The sequence below is a fragment of the Chelmon rostratus genome, chromosome 14, assembly GCF_017976325.1.
Source record: "Chelmon rostratus isolate fCheRos1 chromosome 14, fCheRos1.pri, whole genome shotgun sequence".
Lineage (NCBI taxonomy): Eukaryota > Metazoa > Chordata > Actinopteri > Chaetodontiformes > Chaetodontidae > Chelmon > Chelmon rostratus.
This window is the reverse complement of record NC_055671.1, coordinates 4387715-4406638: the sequence shown is the minus strand read 5'-3', so window position 1 is coordinate 4406638 and position 18924 is coordinate 4387715. Positions and strand designations below refer to the sequence as shown.

Below are 18924 nucleotides of genomic sequence, written 5' to 3'. Positions count from 1 at the left end.
CGCTGAGTCACACACTCCCCTGCAGGACCACAGAGGGACTTTTTGCGCTGGTAGATCTGTAGACGCATGCAAGCACATGCTCAGGTGCCTCTAGCAACAATACGTAGCTGCGCTCTCGCTCATTAACCCGCGCTCTCGCACGGTGATGTCGGTGAGGCAGGCTGGCGAGGCTGGTGTGTTTCCAGGGTGGCGGGACAGGAAGCAGTGGGTCAGTGTCTCAGCCCGTCCTGTCACCGCAGGCTCTCTCTTCCCTTAACGAACACACCGAGCCAAATCTTAGCAGGGATCCACACTAAGTGCTGCCCAGTAACCCGGGCAACCAGATTCAGATCTCTTTCGACTATTACATGCGGTCTCGTTGCTCCTTTTGGCAACCACTTAAAAACACAAACACTTGCCATCATTATAGAATTCTCTGCCAAGTCGAATAAGAGAAGGCTTTGATTTACGCCTCCAGAGACAGATATAGAACCTGAATAAAATTGATTCATGTTGGGCGAGGCTAAATCACTTTTTGAACCCCTGTGTGTCTCTGTGAGAGAGAATCAAAACAGAAATTTACTCTGCAGCACTGAATTTTAATTCCAATAACATTTTGATACTTTGACCAATTATGTAAATTATAGGAGCCATTCTGTTATCTTTGGCAACCAAGAGCTGAAGCCTGGTTGTCGGCCTGCACAGCTTTAACCAGCCTGCACGGGAGATTTTAACCCTTTATATGAGTGTGTGTGTGTGTACTGTAAGTGTGTGTGTGTGTGCACAGAACAGGTGTGTATTTAATGGCCAAGTTTCAAGAGAATGAGAGAGAAAAAAAGAGATTTCATTAGATTTAGAGTCCAGACGTGGGAGGCTGAGTCACTCACTGAAGAAGTGGGTCAGTCAGAACTCAGGCAACAGATACTAGGTGCTTTTAGGTGTGTGTGTGTGTGTGTGTCAGTGTGTGTGCCTGCGAACTTGCATGTGGCAGGGCCGACTGAATTCTTCCCTGATAAGCACTAACCTGGCAGGCCTTCCAGGCCTCGGGGGCAGAGCTCCATTGAAGAAGCCCTTTGCCTTCCTCGCTCTCAGCAGTGATTTATACTATGTGATAGAATAATCACACACTGATATGTTTCTTTCATCTCCAACTAAACCAATCTGCTTCATTTAGATAATTTTACTTATAGCATTTCATCCAGCAGCTCTTAACCCCGTGACCTGAGCAGCTGGTAATTGAGTGGTGGAGCTTGATGAGAGGTGCAAGCTCTTTTTGCTTCCCCCCTCTAACACACACTGACATAACTGCCTGGGCCTGGTTCCCTGCTGGCAGCAGATGAACTAGAAAGCTCTCTTGCTGATTATTGGCAGATGAAAAAAGAAGATCCGCAGGGCTAAGCGAGTGGAAAAAAAATATTATTGACTTCTCACCGCAGCTACTATTTATTCTCCCCTTTTTCTGTCCATGTATTTGTTTTTGAGGCTGTTAGATTCTTGCCTCGGAATATTTTTGGGGTAGTCTTTGATTGAGCTGGAAAGGAATGCCTTTAATCGTGGCTACAAAGGAACCGAGGGACATGTCCCCGTCAGTTTTGCAACAGATCTAGACAGATGAGGAGGAGGAGGAGGAACGGAGGAGGGAGCATTGTTAACAGTCTGTGGGGAACTGTTTGCGTGCCCTGTGGTTTCTAGTCCCTGTGAAATGGAGACTCAGTGATTTGGTTTCCCAGGCCCCTTTTTCTCAGGGCCGTACAAAAACCATGAACCAATGAAGACGTCTCAGACTCTCCTGGCTGCCGTTTATTGTCCAGCGGCAGCACGTTTCTAACCGTTAGATGGCACCCGCGCTGGCGCACGGAGAGGGTTCACAGCCATCTGATTGCAAGCAGCGCAGGCATGCCTAAAAGAGGAGATAATGGTTGGTTGTGACAACGATGCAAACATAAACACTGTGCCCATCGAGGTGGCTGCCCTCAGTGAGCCAGAGGAAACTCAAACCAGCCGCTCCTTCTGAGCCTGTTTGGCTCAGCTTTGGGACTATTATCTGCTTTATTAGCTATGATTGCACAGCTCCATGCATCAACATGTTTGATATCACAACAAGATCCAAACACGAGCCAGTAAGCCCAAAGATGCAAACAGGCTTTGGAATTTCACGCTAAAATCTGATTCTTCCTGCTGATTGTAGCTGCAGTTCAACATTTCCCACAAACCTATAGCGTAAAAGAGCAGAGGTCATGGCATCTGCGAAGTAGTGTCATTAAAGGATTTTATTTTATTTTCTCTCATTTTCTTTGTTAAGGGCCAAGTTCAACTGGAGGCCTCTAATTTGGGCCTAGTAAATGTGGACTGGTAGAGGCAGCTGGCAGCGCAGCATGCAGGCCAAGGCCAGAGGTTCATGCTGTCCTGCTGCCTGCCCTCCTTAGCGGGGGCTGCCATTCAGCACACGGGAGAGGGTCTGAAAACGTTATTCAGGGCAGAATCTTCAATCGAGATGTCATTTTTTCAAACTAGCGAGTCCTGTTTTGTATTTATTTCCAAGATGTTTTAGTCCCTTTGAGTCCATATCGCCCTGTTTTAATACCTTACAGGGTAGGCTTTTCGGCTTTTCTATCCGTTCCCCACCCCCACCCCATCATTTTTACTAATCATCAGCAATGATAGGGGAAGCAACTGTTAAAAAAGCATCCACAGTGAATTTTATTGAAGTAAAGGTCAGCGCGATAGCATCAGCAAACTCCTGTTTGTTTATTTTCTCTGTATGAATCAGTTCATTCAACTTAGCTTCACTCCATATTTTGCCCTGGTCACCCGCCCCCGCTGCAGTGGCTCTGTGCCCCCGAGTCTGAGAAGCACCCTGGAAGTTCCCCTGGATGGTCTGTAGCTCATCAGTAGTGTTGATGTTATTCATGGCAACGCTCATAACAGATACCATATTAATTATTCATGGTCTGTGACCACTAGCTATAAACAAGGTGTCTCCATCACACCTCCACCCTAGTCCCTCAAGTTTGCTTTCTCTCCTTTCTTCCTCTCTCCTCTCCTCTCCCCTCCTCTCCTCACCTCTCCTCTCCTCTCTTCCTCTCTCCTCTCCTCTCTTCCTCTCTTCCTCTCTCCTCTCCTCTCCTCTCCTCTCCTCTCTTCCTCTCTCCTCTCCTCTCCTCTCTTCCTCTCTTCCTCTCACCTCTCCTCTCCTCTCTTCCTCTCTACTCTCCTCTCTTTCTCTCTTCCTCTTTCCTCTCCTTTCCTCTCCTCTCCCCTCTCTCTCCTCCCCTCACCTCTCCTCTCCTCTCCTCTCCCCTCTCTCTCTCCTCTCCTCTCCTCTCCTCTCCTCTCGCCTTCTGACAGACATGCACCAGCCCTTTGCAGCACATTACGTCAATTCCCCAGGACCGGGGTGCCAGCTGTTGATGTCACCCTTGGGTCTTTTTAATTTAGGGATTTCCGCTGTGCGAGATGAGGGGGAGCCCCATGACCTCAGCCCACAGCCACATGAAGAGGCCCACCGGGGCAGAACCAGGCCGGGATGGGCCTTTGCAGGGCAGGGCAGGGTGGGACCGCTCTGCTGGGGTGTGGGACTGGACGCTGCAGGTTTAACAAGGACTGATCTCTGACAACTGTCTCGGTGCCCTCATTGATGTCATGCGAGAAAATTAGTGATGCGTGGGGGTGTTTCAGGAGCGCTGTGCTCCCTCCTGGACTGCCGTGCAATTCCTCGTACCCGTGACAGCATGTCTGTGACTTGCAAACACTGCTGCTATCCCTTGAGCTCTTAAATGCAGCCTTTCAGCAGCTACGAATTTCCTCCCTTTCAGAGGGGATCAAATGTTCCTACCAAAGAATATCTCTCGTTCTTTCAGTCCTCAAGGCTTTCAGTGGGAGTGAACATCACCATCCGTGTAATTGATTTTATAGGGTGCCAAAGTTTTTCCTCTCGATATCACGTGGGTACAGTTGGGAAAGGAAACGCCTTAATTTAACACACAGGAGGCTTCAATCAAGAGCTTTCTCTGATAATTTTAAAACCAGAAAATCAGATTGTCTTGTTTTGGCCCAATAAGGTCACCGTCACTAAATATGAATAGATGTATGGGATGTAATGTGTGAGGTATTGAACAGACTGATATCAGTGTTATCTGCTTCTTTAGTCTTGTTGTTTGACAGGTGTGTTGTTTGAGGTGAGCCTCATCAGAGGACAAATATCTTTGTTCTTGACCACAATTATTCTTTTCAAAGTTCTCTTTTACTCATAAAGCAAAATGTAAGAATTCACATAATGAAGCAGGAATGCCTCACTAATAGTGCAGACAGGAAGAGCAAGTCTCTACCAGTGTGTATTCAAGTGTGTCAAATATATATTAAATAATGAACATATGTGTTGCACTGTACCGTGATGTTTCCCACCAGGTTTAAACTGCTCAGTTTTGAAGTGTGTTGAAGTATCAGCTGTAGCTTTCATGCAGCACTTTAGGATCCATCGGTGTGGCCGGTTGTTTTAGCGTTCAGTCATTTCTAAAGAAAGTCTTTTATAGCTTTTCACAGTATTTTGTAACAGGGGCGAGTCCAAGAGGGTGGCTTGAAATCTGATTGGCCACGGCAGGTGCCACCCCATTATCCTAAAGTATGATTGACTGGCTGACCAGTGAGAGGCGGGACATAAGTTTGATTTTTGTATGTGTATTTTTTTTTTCTTTTGTGTGTAGCCGACTTTTAAGATCCAATTCTTTTTTGAGGACTGAAAGAATAAAGTAGGAAAGTAGGAAATCTGTACGGTGCCACACCGCTGGGTTGTGATTGGTAGGGCTGGTTTAAACACAGGAATGTAAGATACTGTAATGTTAGTAATTAAATTAGATATGAGAAATGGTAAATTAATGCTATTTTGACCTGTGTGTGTGTGTGTGTGTGTGTGTGTGTGAGTTCATGCCCCCCCCCTCCCATGTGAGTCAGTGCTCCACTTGGGCTCCACCCCAGTCAGTAAACATCTGGACACACCACTGTTTTGTGAATGTTGTTTTTGTCTGTGTAAAACAGCAAATTCGTGAAATTTGTCAGTTTTCGGTGGGAACATTAGAATTTATTAGATTTTTTTCAGACTGCAGCGTTTTCAGGCTACAGGTGTGCTGCGTTCCTCTCAACCTGCCAACCAGAGAGGGATTCCGCCGGACACGTCTTTCTGATTGATCTGATTACTTTGCTGTTTTAACGTCTGTCTCTCTCCTCCACTTGTGTTTTGCAGTATCACCCTCTGTCTCTGTGCAACACGAGCGAGGATGAACGACAAGAGAGTGACTTTATCACCATTGTCAAACTGGAGCACAGGGTACCCCGCTGTCTGCCGCTGCTCGATAAGGTACAGTCACACACACACACAGACGCCATTCAATGTGCCTCATGCCTTTTTCCTAGCTGGATCCTCTGAGAAACTCCCCTCTCTGTGACCCCGTCCCCTCTCAGACATGGCAGCAGACAGATAAACCATCTTGCCATCTTGTCTTCTCTCCAGTACCTCTTCCGCTCTTGGATTCAGACTTTAAAGGGAAGATGGTTTTTAGAGGGAATTATTTGGCAGGAGCTTAATGTTTTGTTCAGGACCGTGATCTTTCGGAGCGAAGGCTTGGACAGGAGGGGGTGGGCTTAGCTCGGCGCTGCAATGTAGCAAGTGGCAGTGAGCCCTGGCTTTGGATGTGAGGCTTTCAGGCCCCAGCTGTCACTGGTCCGATCCCAGCCAGCCAGAACCAGACACTCAGTGTTCTCCATTTCTGCTTCCCTCTAATATGAGCGCAGCCAGAGCTCCATAGATTCCACCCACAATGGTTTGAAATGTATGTGCAACTGCAATGGAGTTGACCTAAATCTCCCTTGTGTTTAAGTATTTTACCATACACACTGGCTGGCATATCCTAACTTTAAAGTAGTGTGATTTAAAACTGTTGCTATTTTTTCCTCGTTTTTCAAGTGGTGACAAATTAGCAGGCAGGAGTAGAGTTAGGCGACTGCCTTTTTTTAGCCTGTGTTTTCTTTTCCCCTAATTTAAAGCCATGTTTAGGAGCTCGCCCGCCGTGGCGACGATGTAGAGACATTCCCACACTTCCCGCTCCTTTCTTCCTCCTCCTGTTGCTCCTTCAGTGGGAACCAAACCGAGCGGGCCAAAGGGGGGAGAGGAGGGGTGTCACTCAAGGCTGACTCCAGAAAACAGTTTTGATTAAAGCCTTAATGGCAACACTATGTCGTCCCATAAACAAAACGCGCTCTCTCCCTCATGCAAAAGCACCCTGGGACAAAAGGCTGTTGCTTCCGAGTGCTTTCCCCCCCTCCCTGCGGATCGCCTTTGAAATCAGGAGGAGTGAAGGAGGGAGGGCAGGGGAGGAGGATGGGAGGGGGGGGGTGCTCTTGTTGTTTTGGTCTTCTGGAAAGTATGTGTTGCAATAAACTCCGCTCCAGCCACCTGCATCCTCACTTCCTTAGCGAGATTCAAAGCTTTTGGTCGTGGTGGATTTATTGGGGATTCATCATGCAGCTGTTGAGGAGTTTGCTCGCAGCCTTTTGAAGAGGATGAATCAGATGGTTTGGGATGTGCGGTGCCGGGTCAGCCGTGGTCTCTGGATGGGACTTGTTTACAGTTTAGTCTGACTGCAACCCGCCCCGCTGATCTATAGATACTCTGACGGCCACAGAGGGTTCGTGTTGCACCACACACACTCAGAATAGACTGTAAACCAAACAAAGTGAAGCCGAAAACCTTGAAGGATTAGGTTTCATTGTCGTCCTTTGTTTTTATTTTGGTTTTCAGAGACTCCAATCCCCAGCGACATCATGAACAAGGGAGATTCCTCTGCTGATTTGCAGTGATTTGTATAATTCTATTTCCCTTAATGGATCTCACAGGATTCCTGAGCAGCTTGGAAAGTCGAAGCTTATCTCCTCGGACGTCTACGCTGCACGTCAAGACGTTATTTTGACAGCGCAGGGCATCTTCAGATTAAGAGGACAATATCAGACGTGTCAGGCCTTTTCTCCAGACACCCTCAATGAACGGTGGTGCATGAGGCCTCTAACCATCGCCCTCTCCTGGTGCACTCTGCTCCTCCACCACCTCTCACCCACATTCACACGTCTGTGTGAAATGAGCGGCTTTCTTCAGTTGAAGTGCTGCCGCCTCACTGAGCTTTGAAGTTGAAATCTTTAATAATCCTATAATGCTGCAATTTTTAGCACATTATTCATCACACACAAGCAGAATTCCCTAAAGAAATATTATGGTAACTCAATAGGAAAATTAAATACACTTTTTAGATATGGATTTACATATGGAGGAATACTATTCTGATTTTTCTCATTGTATTTATCTAAATGAAAGCATATATAGAATCATTAGAGAAGTTATATTTGCATGCAGCTCCTAAATGAACTGCTCTCCTTTTTGACCTCTCTGTGATGGTGCTCGATTATATTATTATCGATTATTTCTTTGCACACTCTGGCAAAGTCAACTTAAACAAAGTAGAAAAATATGAAACCAGAAGTGTCCAAAAGGTATCCAGATCTGCTCTCTATGTGGTTATTTCCTACCCACCTCTGCCTCAGATGCAGCTCTCTCTATGCAATTGCCTGAATCAAAACCCTCCACCGCTCCAGTGGTTTTGCATCATGACACAACACTACACGAGCAGTCCTCTCGCGTGGCCTTCTCTGCCAGCATGTTGTGCTAGAAGTGATCTGTCTGCTTTCCACTGGCCAGCCTGCCTTTTCTGTTTACACTGAAGCCCTGGAAAGGTTGTGAAGTCACAGAGCAGCACATGACTGGATGAGAAAAGGCATGGCAGCGGTGCCAGGAGAGCCACTCTGAACTCCACACCAGGCTCATGATGTTCTCAATAAATGTTGTCATCTTTGCTTTTGGAAACGCTGAGCTAACTTTCTCCCACTCAGACTGCAGCTCTGTGAATCACCATCAATGAGAATCCGTGTTTTTTTGAGGACGGCTTTTACAGTGATTGAGTCTTTGGCCTGTGTCTGAACTTGTTGACTCTAATAGAAAGCCTTGCTTATTGATTCTGCTCCTCTCAGATGAAAAGGCTTTTGGCCTGACTGTGCTCTAATCCTGTTTTCTTTAACCAGGGTTTAAATGTGCATATGCCTGTGTGTGTGTGTGTGTGTGTGTGTGTGTGTGTGTGTGTGTGTGTGTGTGTTATTGGATCACATTACTTCAAGCGTGCCTTCCCAATTTTTTTTCTCAAGCCAAAGGAAGGTGGCCACTTTGTGAGGAGGGCAGGCTTGTAGCTCCAAAGACTGTTGTCAGTCACAGGGATCAAGAGGCAAATGTCATCAATGGTGCATGTCTGGTATTTGTAGTGTCATCATAGTGCATCATTGTCAAATTGATTGTGGCACGCTTAGTGGGAAACGAAGAGAACAGAGAAATGATGAAGATTGTTTGAATGTGAAAACAAAAATAAGAAAACTAAGGAGTTGAAAAATGTCGTTAGTTAAATATGAATTCAAGATTCAAAAAGTTTGAATTTATTTTGATAAGTTTTTCCAAGTTAATTGGAGGTTAAGGGAGAAGTGCAAAGATTAAAGTTTCCATTTAACTCTTCATTTTTATTGTTTTACTGCTAATAATCTAGAGAGCAGATAAATTCAGTTGTATGTATATATGTTGTATAAGCTCTATTGTCAGTGGGTACAGGGGGATATATTCAGTTATAGAATGAGTCACTAAAGGATGATTAACAATATGTGTACTTTGTCCAGAGCAACTCGTGGAAACTAGTCCAATGTGTCTTCTAGTGTGGCCTAAACTTTGAGGCCAGGAAGAGTAGTGCTAGTGGCAGGAAGTGGTAGAAAACAAGGGAAGCCCGTTGAGGGGAGAGTAAATCATCCTCATGACAATGTTTTTGTCTCCTCGTGTCTGATTGTCTGTAGGGGGTGACACTGACCTCAGGCTATTCCTGCCTGCTCTTTTTTTTTTTTTTTTTTTTGCAAAGATAGGGGCTGGAAATGCAATGGCAGCTGCGTTTGGCTTCTTTTCTTTCGGTGGCCGAGTCCAACGTCTCCAGTTCATCAGAGGCGAGTCAAGGAGGCGGAACACAGGGGGAACATCTGGAAAAAGGGGGATATTTCAGCTTTTCAGAGTCAATGCAAAAAGCAGCAGGTACACAATGGACATTTTGGCCAGCACGAAATGCATCAGTGTTAGCAGACTTCTGGGTTTCGCTTTGATTTCGCTCCCAAGAAAATTCATTATTTGCTTGTCTGTGCCAGACAGTTGCACGGCCGTCTTCAAAGGGATAAACTATGACTTTTTGTCTTCTGGTAGTCAAAGTTGGACTCAGATGTTGCAACCTTTGCCACGCTTTTCTAATAGCCCCGACCATGCACCTCACACCCTCTGCATGCACCTCGGATCAGTCTTTTTTATCAGTGAACTGCTCAAAAGACACACACCACAGAATTCTGTTTCCAGTAAGAGATAAACTGCAATTCACTGCATAAAAAGTCTGAAAACCATGTGGGGACATTTGAAAATCTGTTTTTCAGTCCTCTGAGCAAAAGGCAAAAGCCCTTTCTTCCTGTTATCCTGAGTGTCACATTCCCTCCGCTCCTCGTCAGGTTTGCGCTGCTGTGATCATTTCATCTTGAAGACGTCATGTGGAAGCAGCTTTGGACTTATCATCTCAAGCCTCCCTTTCTATCAAGCGGCAGTATGAATGGGCTGCCTCATTACTGGGGCACGGTGCCGCACCCACTAATGTTCCAAGACTCTGTTTTGCTGTGCCCTTTCAGATAAGTCCTGCCTTTGGCGCTGTATCTGCCATTCCTTCTCTCTGAAGAAACAAGGCTAACTAACCACGTTCCTCTGTTTGTGCCTGTTTGACCCTGGCGGCGCACTCTTCTCCCTCCCATTTCCTCTGTTGCTAAAGTTAGGCGCTGTCATGCTGCAGCTCACCATATCAACGTGAAGATAACTCAGGAGGAAGTGCTTAGCTTTGAGTCCAGCAGCCTAATGACTGCCTTCTTTTCAGCCAGTGCACTCATTATGGCTCTTACTGTACCCGTGATTTGCAGTTTGATGAGCCCGTCTCCGAGGATCGCCTCATTTATTTTGTCGGTTATTTTGATACTGTTGTGGCTTTGGAGCTATTTTCCTCAGCCAGTATCCACCGCCTCTCGTTCCTTTCATGATGACGCAGACATTAAAAGGGAAAGCACACTCACAGGGCTTTTAAATGAAGCTGAACAATAGACACCTTTGTCAGGCCTTTCCCTCATCCACCGTCCCACACAAGCAGGATCCCAACCCCCGGCGCACAGCGCTAACGCCAGCTGCGGTCTCCTGGCTTCCTGTTGGTGCTGGTGATAGCGGTATGCGTTTGTTTGTAAATGTGTCCACGCATGTGTACTCAGTGTGTGCGTTGATGTGCAGTGGTAGGCCTAAAAGACTAACACATTTCAAATTCCACCTGGTGTGTACAATAAATCCACACGCAGTGGGTGGGGAAGTAAGTTTTAAAAAACGACAAAGAACAAAAAGTCATTTTCCACACTCCTGTATGCATGCATATTTAAGCAGATAAGCAAGATATTAAATAAATGTCCGTCAATAAATGGCCAGCCAAGTTCAGAAAACACTGCAGGTGGCTGGTTCTGATGAAGCTGGTAGTTTCTGGCTTTCAGGACTACAGTGGTTTCTCATCCATCAAGTAGAAGATGGGTACTTTACTCCATGTTTTACATTAGAACATATTCACACCCACAGAAATGTATGAGCTGCTCCAAACAATCGTTGCTTTCAGATATATCAGTAAGGTCTGCATTAGAGGATAACTTTCGTTTTTTACAACCTGAACTTTATTTGTAGCATTAAATACGACCATTTACTCACCCAGACAACTTTGGTGGCATTTGGAGTCGTTTTGAAGAAATTAGCCCCAGAGGAGCGGCGTGTATATCCGTATAATGTGAGTACTCGGGGCATCCATGCGCAGCCTCTATATAACATATAATCTGCGGCGAAACTCGTTTATATTCCAATATTTTGTTATGATATGCTGGTGCTATTCCCCTCTGAGCCGGCGGTCGGCTAGTTTAGCTGTAGTTTGGCACAGCTATGGTTCGTTATTGCGTATTCGTAGCCGACCGCTGCAGTTAGCCGTGTTGTGGTTGGCTGCTCGCAGCGCCCGGCCTTCGGTAATGACATCATCCACCTCAGAGGTAGTTGTCTGAAGACGCTGGATGTTGATAACATGCCACCACGGGCTCAGAGGGGAATAGCACCTGCATATCATAACAAAATATTGGAATATGAACGAGTTTATGAGTTATACAGAGGCTGCGCATGGATGCCCCGAGTACTCGCATTATAGTCCTCTACTCCTCTGGGGCTTATTTCTTCAAAACAGCTCCAAATGCCACCAAAGTTGTCTGGGTGAGTAAATGGGCGTATTTAACGCTACAAATAAAGTCCAGGTTGTAAAAAACGAAAGTTATCCTTTAAGCCAACAGGTGGAATATTTGTTGTTTGGCAGGCTGAGGCCTCCCCTCAAACTTTATTCTTGTCCGTTACTATACATTCTGTGATGATTCATTCATAGTAAAACAATGGCTCAGTGTCAGGCGGGCTCCTCCTGACAGGCTGTGTCCTGTGCTCGCTCTACACACACTTTTCTGCCTCTTTTGCTTCACTATCAGGATATTACAGGCAGTTAAGTGCTCTCTGATTTTTAGCCAGCTGGCATGACTCTGCACATGGCAGTGTTGGTTTGATCTGTTGGTTTGGCAGCCCACCACTTGAAATTTTGTGCAAATGTTCATGGTGGCCAGAGGATGAATCCTGAAGGGTTTGGCCAACCAGCACCATTGCGCGATAACTCAATATGCTGTGTAATCATTCATCGACCCAACATGATTTTTCTCAATGAATTCTCCCACTTACTGTCCTCCCTCATGCTTGATTGTGCGTTCACTCTAATATCAAATCTACTGCTAAGAATCTTGATATCATCTTTGATCAGAATATGACTTTTGTCTAACAAGTTATTGAGCTTCTTCAGTCCTCTTTTCTTCATCACAAAAATCAGATGTATGTCGTCTGCTACAAATCGTGAACTATTGATTCACAACTTAATATCCTCCTCCCTTGATTACTGTAACTCCCTCTGTCTCAGTCCATTTACAAAATGCAGCTGCCAGGCTTTTAACCACAACTAGCCAACATTACGCCTGTTCTTGCTTCCCCCCATTGGTTTCTTGTCGAATTCGGACTAAACTACTAGATCCTGTTGATTACTTACAAGGCTCTGCATGACCCTGCCCCTGTGTGACATTTCTGATCTCCTCGCTACATGCAGAGATGTACAAATCATGCCATCCAAAGTGTTTTGGGGTCAACTCAACCTGGAAGAAAGTCTGAGAGTGAAAATCAGTCGTTGTCGTGGTTGTTGATGAAATATCTGCTGTGTTAGAAGTCCAAGGACAGGAAAACAGGGTGATAAGTCTTCTGCTGTCGTCACACACACACACACACACACAGGAGAGCACATTCCCATGGGACTCCGCCAAAGACCACTTTAGACAGGGAAGAGCCCTGAGCATCAGGAACGTCATACACGTTCCAGCCACCAAAATGAACCCGGAGCTGCTGCTTGTCGACCTCAGCTTGTCTGCGAGGGCTTGTGCACAATTTCAGGAAGATTTACCGCTCAGTCGTTACAGACAGTCGCTGCATTCACACTGCTGTGTGCTGTCGATGCCGGCGTCCTCCCTTCACCACCCGAGTGCCTAGTTATTTGAGGGAAACCTGGTTTCTGCTGAGGTCGCCACCTGGTGTGAATTCACAGACGTAGTGGAATCTGTGGACGGGGGCAGGGCGGTAACTGTACTGTACAGCAGTGCACCTTTAACACAAGCTCTGTGCAATCGAGGGGGGATTAGCCCGCGCGGGGACGAGCCTTTATCGCTGGGGGAGACCTTTCACAGAGAGCTTGGCTTTGTGAGTGGCTCAACAATGAGAGGAATACTTCAGGTTTCCCTCCTCAATGGGAAAGTGCATTCCTCACCTCAAAAACAAGTGGTGTGCTTTGCATTTCGCAGTCATGTGTGGTTTTTGGAACGGTGGCTTTCTTTCCAGGGAGGATTGGAAAACAAGCAGTGAATTTAATTTGTCTGTTCAGGTGAGCGGGCGGGATTAGAAAGGACAGCGTGGCTACAGAAGTCTCGGGGGATGGATGGAATCAGGTCCTCTGGTCTCACGGTGGGGTAGGAGAGTGGGTTGGGCTGCTGTGAGATATGTTTGACCTTTGGAGCAGTGAGGTGAGTCTTCACAAAGATATGTGGAGGAGGAATTAAAGGTTAAATCAGCTTAATGCCAAGGGGAGGCCAGTCAAATCCATCTATCCATCACCTTTTTTTACTGCTCATGAGATTTTGGAGGAACGTGCATCTCGCCACTCAGATCTCTTGCAAACACAGTCGTAAGCATGCAAGCATACCTGTTAGTGTATTAATAATCAATCAGACACAGCTCAACCTACAGCTGAGCAGGAGTATTCGAACTGCAGCCCTTCAAGCACACAGGATCACAACCCAGTGAGGCTGAAACTCTGAGGTTAGACAGACCTGCGGGTCACGGCTTAACAGATGTCACCTTGACCTGCGGCATTGTTGTCGTTCAGCTCAGTTCAGCGCTGTCATCACTCCGACCAACGAGGTGTGAGTGATCCGCGGAGGCTCTGCTCCTCCGCTGCGCTCTCCCCACTCATCCCGTCACCTTAAATAGGTGGAAAATTCTCTGGCCTAAAGGTGCGTGCGTGCGTTGCTCCTGCGGCATCTGTCGGGATATTTTCAGCGCAGCACACCCCGGCACACTGCGGCTGCAGCTCTCGTTCCTCGCCGGGTTCCTTGCCCGGTTGCCAGCGTTGCTAAGCTAAACATTGACTCTGAGCTGATGACACAGAGCTGTCCTCCCCACAGGTACACACAATCTGGAAGATGTGTTGTTTGCTTTGAGAGCTGCTGTTTTCAGATGCTGGCTCTCCTTTCCCGGCGACTGGCGATTAGCAGCTTGTTGCTCCCCCTTTCTCACTTTTCTGCTCTTCCCTTTTCCTCCTCCTCACTGCTCTGACACATGGATTGTGTACAGGCTTTGCATAGTTACTGTAGTCATGCACACAGTCTTCTCTGATGCTGCAGTCCAATTTGAACTTGTCGACAACATCGCCACAAAACTTTTATACACAAACAGTGAGATGTCTGCAGTGCCGCTCGGTGGGAAGTCCATTTCCAAAATAGACGCTGTTGGAATATCACCTGCGTGTGTGTGGATTGCAAAGTATGTCCCTCTTAAGAAATTTGTTTGTTCGGTCCAGCTTAACAAGCTAATATTTTGTCCAGAGCCTGTTTTTCCTGTGAAAAAGCCAAGAAAACCCTGCTGTTTCCAAAGCAGTTCCACTTGTTACACAAATGTCCTCTCCACATTTTAAAACAGGTCTTTTGCTACGCTGTAAAACATCACACTCAAAGCAATTCAGTGGAATCAACTAATCTTTTGTCCATAACTTCATGTAAATATTTGTTTTATTAATTTTCAGACCATTTCCGAACCAAACGGGACTTCACTTGATTTAAAGTCTTTTGGCTTACATTAGGTTCAGCTCGATGTTCGTTCAGCTCGTCAAGTTGAGTTTCTAAAGCAGAAATGACAGCATTAATGAAAGCAGTGCTAACGGTGACGATGGTTAGAATGAACCTTCTTTGTATTGCAAGTGGCTTCAGCAGCAGCCACAGCTGTAAATTCTTTGTGTCTTGAAGAACAGACTCTGCAAACTGAGAACATGGGATGCAAATCTGTAACACTGGCCTCTGTGGCAGAGCGGTTGCTGACTGAACTTTATGCCTTACATTTATTGAACTTGTTGTCTGTAATAGAGTCCGCTGGTTTTTCACTTTCATGAGACAACCTTGAGCTAATTTTTCAACTTAACATCATTTAACGTCGTTAAAGCAGCAGGGAAACATTTAAGTTCAATTAAGTTGAACCAGCTCATGTTTTACGACGTACGATCACGCAGAACACATGACATGCTGTCAGCTGATGAAGCCACCTTGTTTCTCTGCTGTTTCACCAGCATTTCTAGTGATTGTGCACACACACACACATATATAAACCTGCGTTGGCCCATGTGAGCGTCCGCACACGCTAGCCGCTTATCTGCTCCCCAAGGGCGAACACGCCGCCCTTTTTCAGGGCTGCTCCCGGTATTGAGGATGCAAAGTGTTCGCGTCTCAGGGCGTTCATATTAGGGCGGCACATCTCTCACTTGTCACTTCAAAGGCAGCGTGCGGGGGTCAGGGTTTCATCAGGCTGTCGTCGGCGCAGGCGATCGGAGAAAAATGCTGCCCTAAAAATAGAACGCCGTGTCATGCCTGTAAAGCCTGACAGAGCCCAGATGATACCACTCTGTGCCAAATGGCTGTTATTAAAATGCCTGCATCGCGACCGGCCGACAGGGACACCTTCAACTGCCTGCAAGAGTGTGGAGGGAGGGGGGGTCCTTGTGTGCAGCCTGAGGTGAGAGATGCACAAAGAGTTGGGACAGACTTGGAGATTTCATCACAGACACAATGTTTGTTCACCTCCTTATCAGCCCAGATTTTTTTTCATTACTGGTAGGAGTTCATTCTTGGTTTTCAGCGTGTCTGCAGAGCTGAAGCTGTTTTTCCACACGGGGAAGGCAAATAGAATCATATGATGAGTGCTTAATGGCCCTGCAGTTACAACTGTACAATATCGCTGCCTCTCCCTGATGAATGAGGCGTTCAGAGGGCAGTGACTTATTATTACTTCAGTATTAGTCCTTTGATCTTCCAGCAGTTTGAACCCTGGAGTTTTCTAGAGGGGAGGCTTGTCAAAATAGCTTTGCAAATGGGATCGGGCCTGGTCTTGCCCCGGCTATGGGGAGAGGAGGCCTGGAGGTGTATAGAGACACCAGTGTGCAGGTAAACCCAACTACATAGGTATCACAGTGCAGTCTCATGGACCTTTGCTTCCTAGTGTTTGAAAAGATCAAAGAAATCATGCATTGATTTCTATTTGTAACTAATCAGCAGTGATTTTGTTTGCGTCATCAGCAAGAAGAGTCCTGACTCTTGTGCCTACTGTAGGTGAAGTAAAAAAAAGGAGAAAGCCCAGTTTTGTCTTCGCAGGCAGCATCAAAAGTCGGGCCCTGAATGCGAGCCACAATAAAACAGGCCAGGACATTCCTCCATTAATGACAAAGGCGACTGGTGAGCCTCACGGTGAAACATGAACAGGGAGAGGAGAAGGGAACAGAAAGCAGGAGAGAGTCGGGGAGGTGGAGAGGTGAACGGGTTGATTCAGAGGAGTGGCAGGCGAGGCCAGAGGGCGACCCACACCGGTCCTGCCTGTCTAGTGCGTCAAGGTCAGGTCTACTAGGTCAGGTACAGGACTGCTGACAGGAAAATTTGTTGCTCTGATTTGACTCTCTCAGGTCTTTCTCCTTGCTTTTGTAGTCCCTCTCTGCTGCTCACATTCCCCCCTGTTTACCAGCCTAATTCTCTCTCCACCCTCCCATCCTCCAGCGGTTCGTCTGGCACATCCCAGCTCTCATTGTGCAGGCTGAGCCGCTGGCCCTCTTTAAGATCTGCATTAGAATGTTGTTTTTATATAGCAGCAAGCGGAGGCATGTGGAGTCTCTTTTGAACTGCTCAGCAAACAGATGGAGGTTTTCACGCTGCCTTTATGAGATTAAGTGAAACATTCCCATAAAAAAAGACATTTCCCCGTGTCCCTTCACCCTCCACTGTCTCACTTTCTCTCTCTCTTGCCATTCTGTTCCTTTCTGTCTTCGTCTCTTGTACTCTATTACTTTCTTTTTTTTCTAGCGTGCCTCAGGCTTGGGCAAGGGTACGCTGCTGCTGAAATTGAAGTGGAAAGTAGACAGGTTTGTGTTACCAATAACTACTTCCCCAGGCAAGCAGGCGAGCGCTAAGCATCTCCCAGAGTTCAGAGCAAACCGGCAAACAGGTCCTGTGAGTCTGACACTGCAGGCGAAGGGAGTGAGTTCTTGTTTCTCGTCTGCAGTATGAACCTGTTTAACTCTGACTCAGGTTGGTTAGTGCCAAGTGCCCCCCTCCCCTCTGGCTTTTAGCAGGGGTTTGACAAAACAGATTCACGGGGCAGACAGTGTGGCTCTACAGTATGTAATTCACTGGGACACAATGAGACTATTTAGACTCAGATGCCTAATAGCTATCAAGCATGTAGAATTTGGAAATTTTGGGGTTTTTTTTAACATCGACCCACAAAAAAAGTGTTTCAGAGGCCAGATAAGAATCAGAAAGTGGAGTGCAGTCTGTAGAGACACCCGCGGTCCCCAGAGGATGCATCCTGCTAACCTCTGGTGAGCCTCTGACTTTTCCCCCGCAGCCATCATGAGGTTCACATTTGTGGTTTTCGCCGAAATGTGTCAACGGTCGTTAAATGTCCATAAATATACATCAGCACGTATAAAGACATATGTAGATGTGTCTTCTTTTCTTAAACAAGCGACCCACTGACCTCCCTGAAATGTGACTTGCACTGATCTACAGTGGTTGTGCAACGGCAGAAAAGTCTCATACCACAGATGCACTGCGCCGTATTTGTGTTATTTGAAATCGGACTAAGTCGTGCATTTTTTTTCCAACTTTATTTGTGTCTAGGTTTACCTCATCGACAGACAGCGTGTGTGTTCAGTTATCACTGTGTGTGTGTGTGTGTGTGTGTGTGTGTGTGTGTGGATGTGTGCTCGCTCTGCAGAAAGACACGGCTTACTGCACGGCCTGTTCCAAGAATGAATTCCTGGAGGCTTACAAGAGCTGTTGAATGAGATGGAGGGCTCAGGGCAGGAATGATGGGAGGGAAGGAGAGGAGGGAGGCTGCTCTACACTGTAGGAGGCTTGTCAGGCTCTCACTTACAGGCCTGATTAAATAACAGGATGCTTTATGAAAACAAGAACATTATCTGCCTCTTAAAAGGCCAGGAAAGGCCCTCTAATTGGCTTCCCCTGAGTCTCTGTGTTGCCGCCCGACGGTGAGAGAAAAAGTCCTCTGCCATGCCCCGGCCACAGACTGAGAGAAACTACACAGGACACTTTCTCTCTCATCAGCACTGCAGGAATGTATCGACATACCGACACCAAGCCTGCAAAAAGAGCGTCTTCTTCCACTCAAAGGAGGATTAGTCCTACCTGAATCTCCTGATTGAGTGAGATACAAACAATAAAGAGATGGCGGCTCCTCTGTGGGATGAGACGCTTTCTCATGCGGCAGCTTTCACAGCTGAGGTTTTTTAAAAAAAGGCCCTTTAGATGTTTGGACGAGCGAGACGAAAGCGTCAGAGGTGGGTGTTGGTCTGTTTGTGTTCCCCGCCAGATCAGAAGAGTCCAAACATCCAGGGAGCTCGCCCCTCCCTCTTCACATCTCTTTCTCTGCTGTGTGACCTAGGTGGTTTACTTAATTATACTTATTATAGCCAAGTACTGCTAATTAAAGTGTATCATGATAGTTACAGATATAATTAATTTTAGAGCTATTTCATATGCTTACACAGCTTTAGTAGATTATAGTGATTGTTCAGTGAAGCAGTAGTCAGGGTTGTTAATGCAGTGTTGGACTGAAAATGTCAAAAATATATTATTATTCACTGTCATCCACTGTAGTAGTACACCTTATTACCAAAGGTAGGCACAATACTGTTACTTGACTTTGGTGTTTTCAAATGCATTCATGCTGACAATGTAAAAAAAAGTCCATTCCAAACAGCTGTCCCGGTACAAGCAACAGATTTCACATTATTCCACCATCACAGTCAAAAAGAAGTTTAGTGATATCACAGTTTGGGACGCTTCACCACAAGCTTCCACAGCAGAGAGCTGGCATGC

At 46.4% G+C, this 18924-nt stretch overlaps 1 protein-coding gene across 1 annotated transcript in view; it reads left to right on the top strand.

Moving 5' to 3' along the window:
• The window catches only part of LOC121617830 (E3 ubiquitin-protein ligase RNF43), a 73340-nt gene that overhangs the window by 40859 nt on the left and 13557 nt on the right, over nucleotides 1–18924 (top strand). Inside the window, exon 2 of the mRNA XM_041953068.1 lies at nucleotides 5219–5332. Within this exon, the coding sequence (XP_041809002.1) occupies nucleotides 5219–5332 (114 nt within the window). The remainder of the gene's footprint in view (nucleotides 1–5218; nucleotides 5333–18924) is intronic.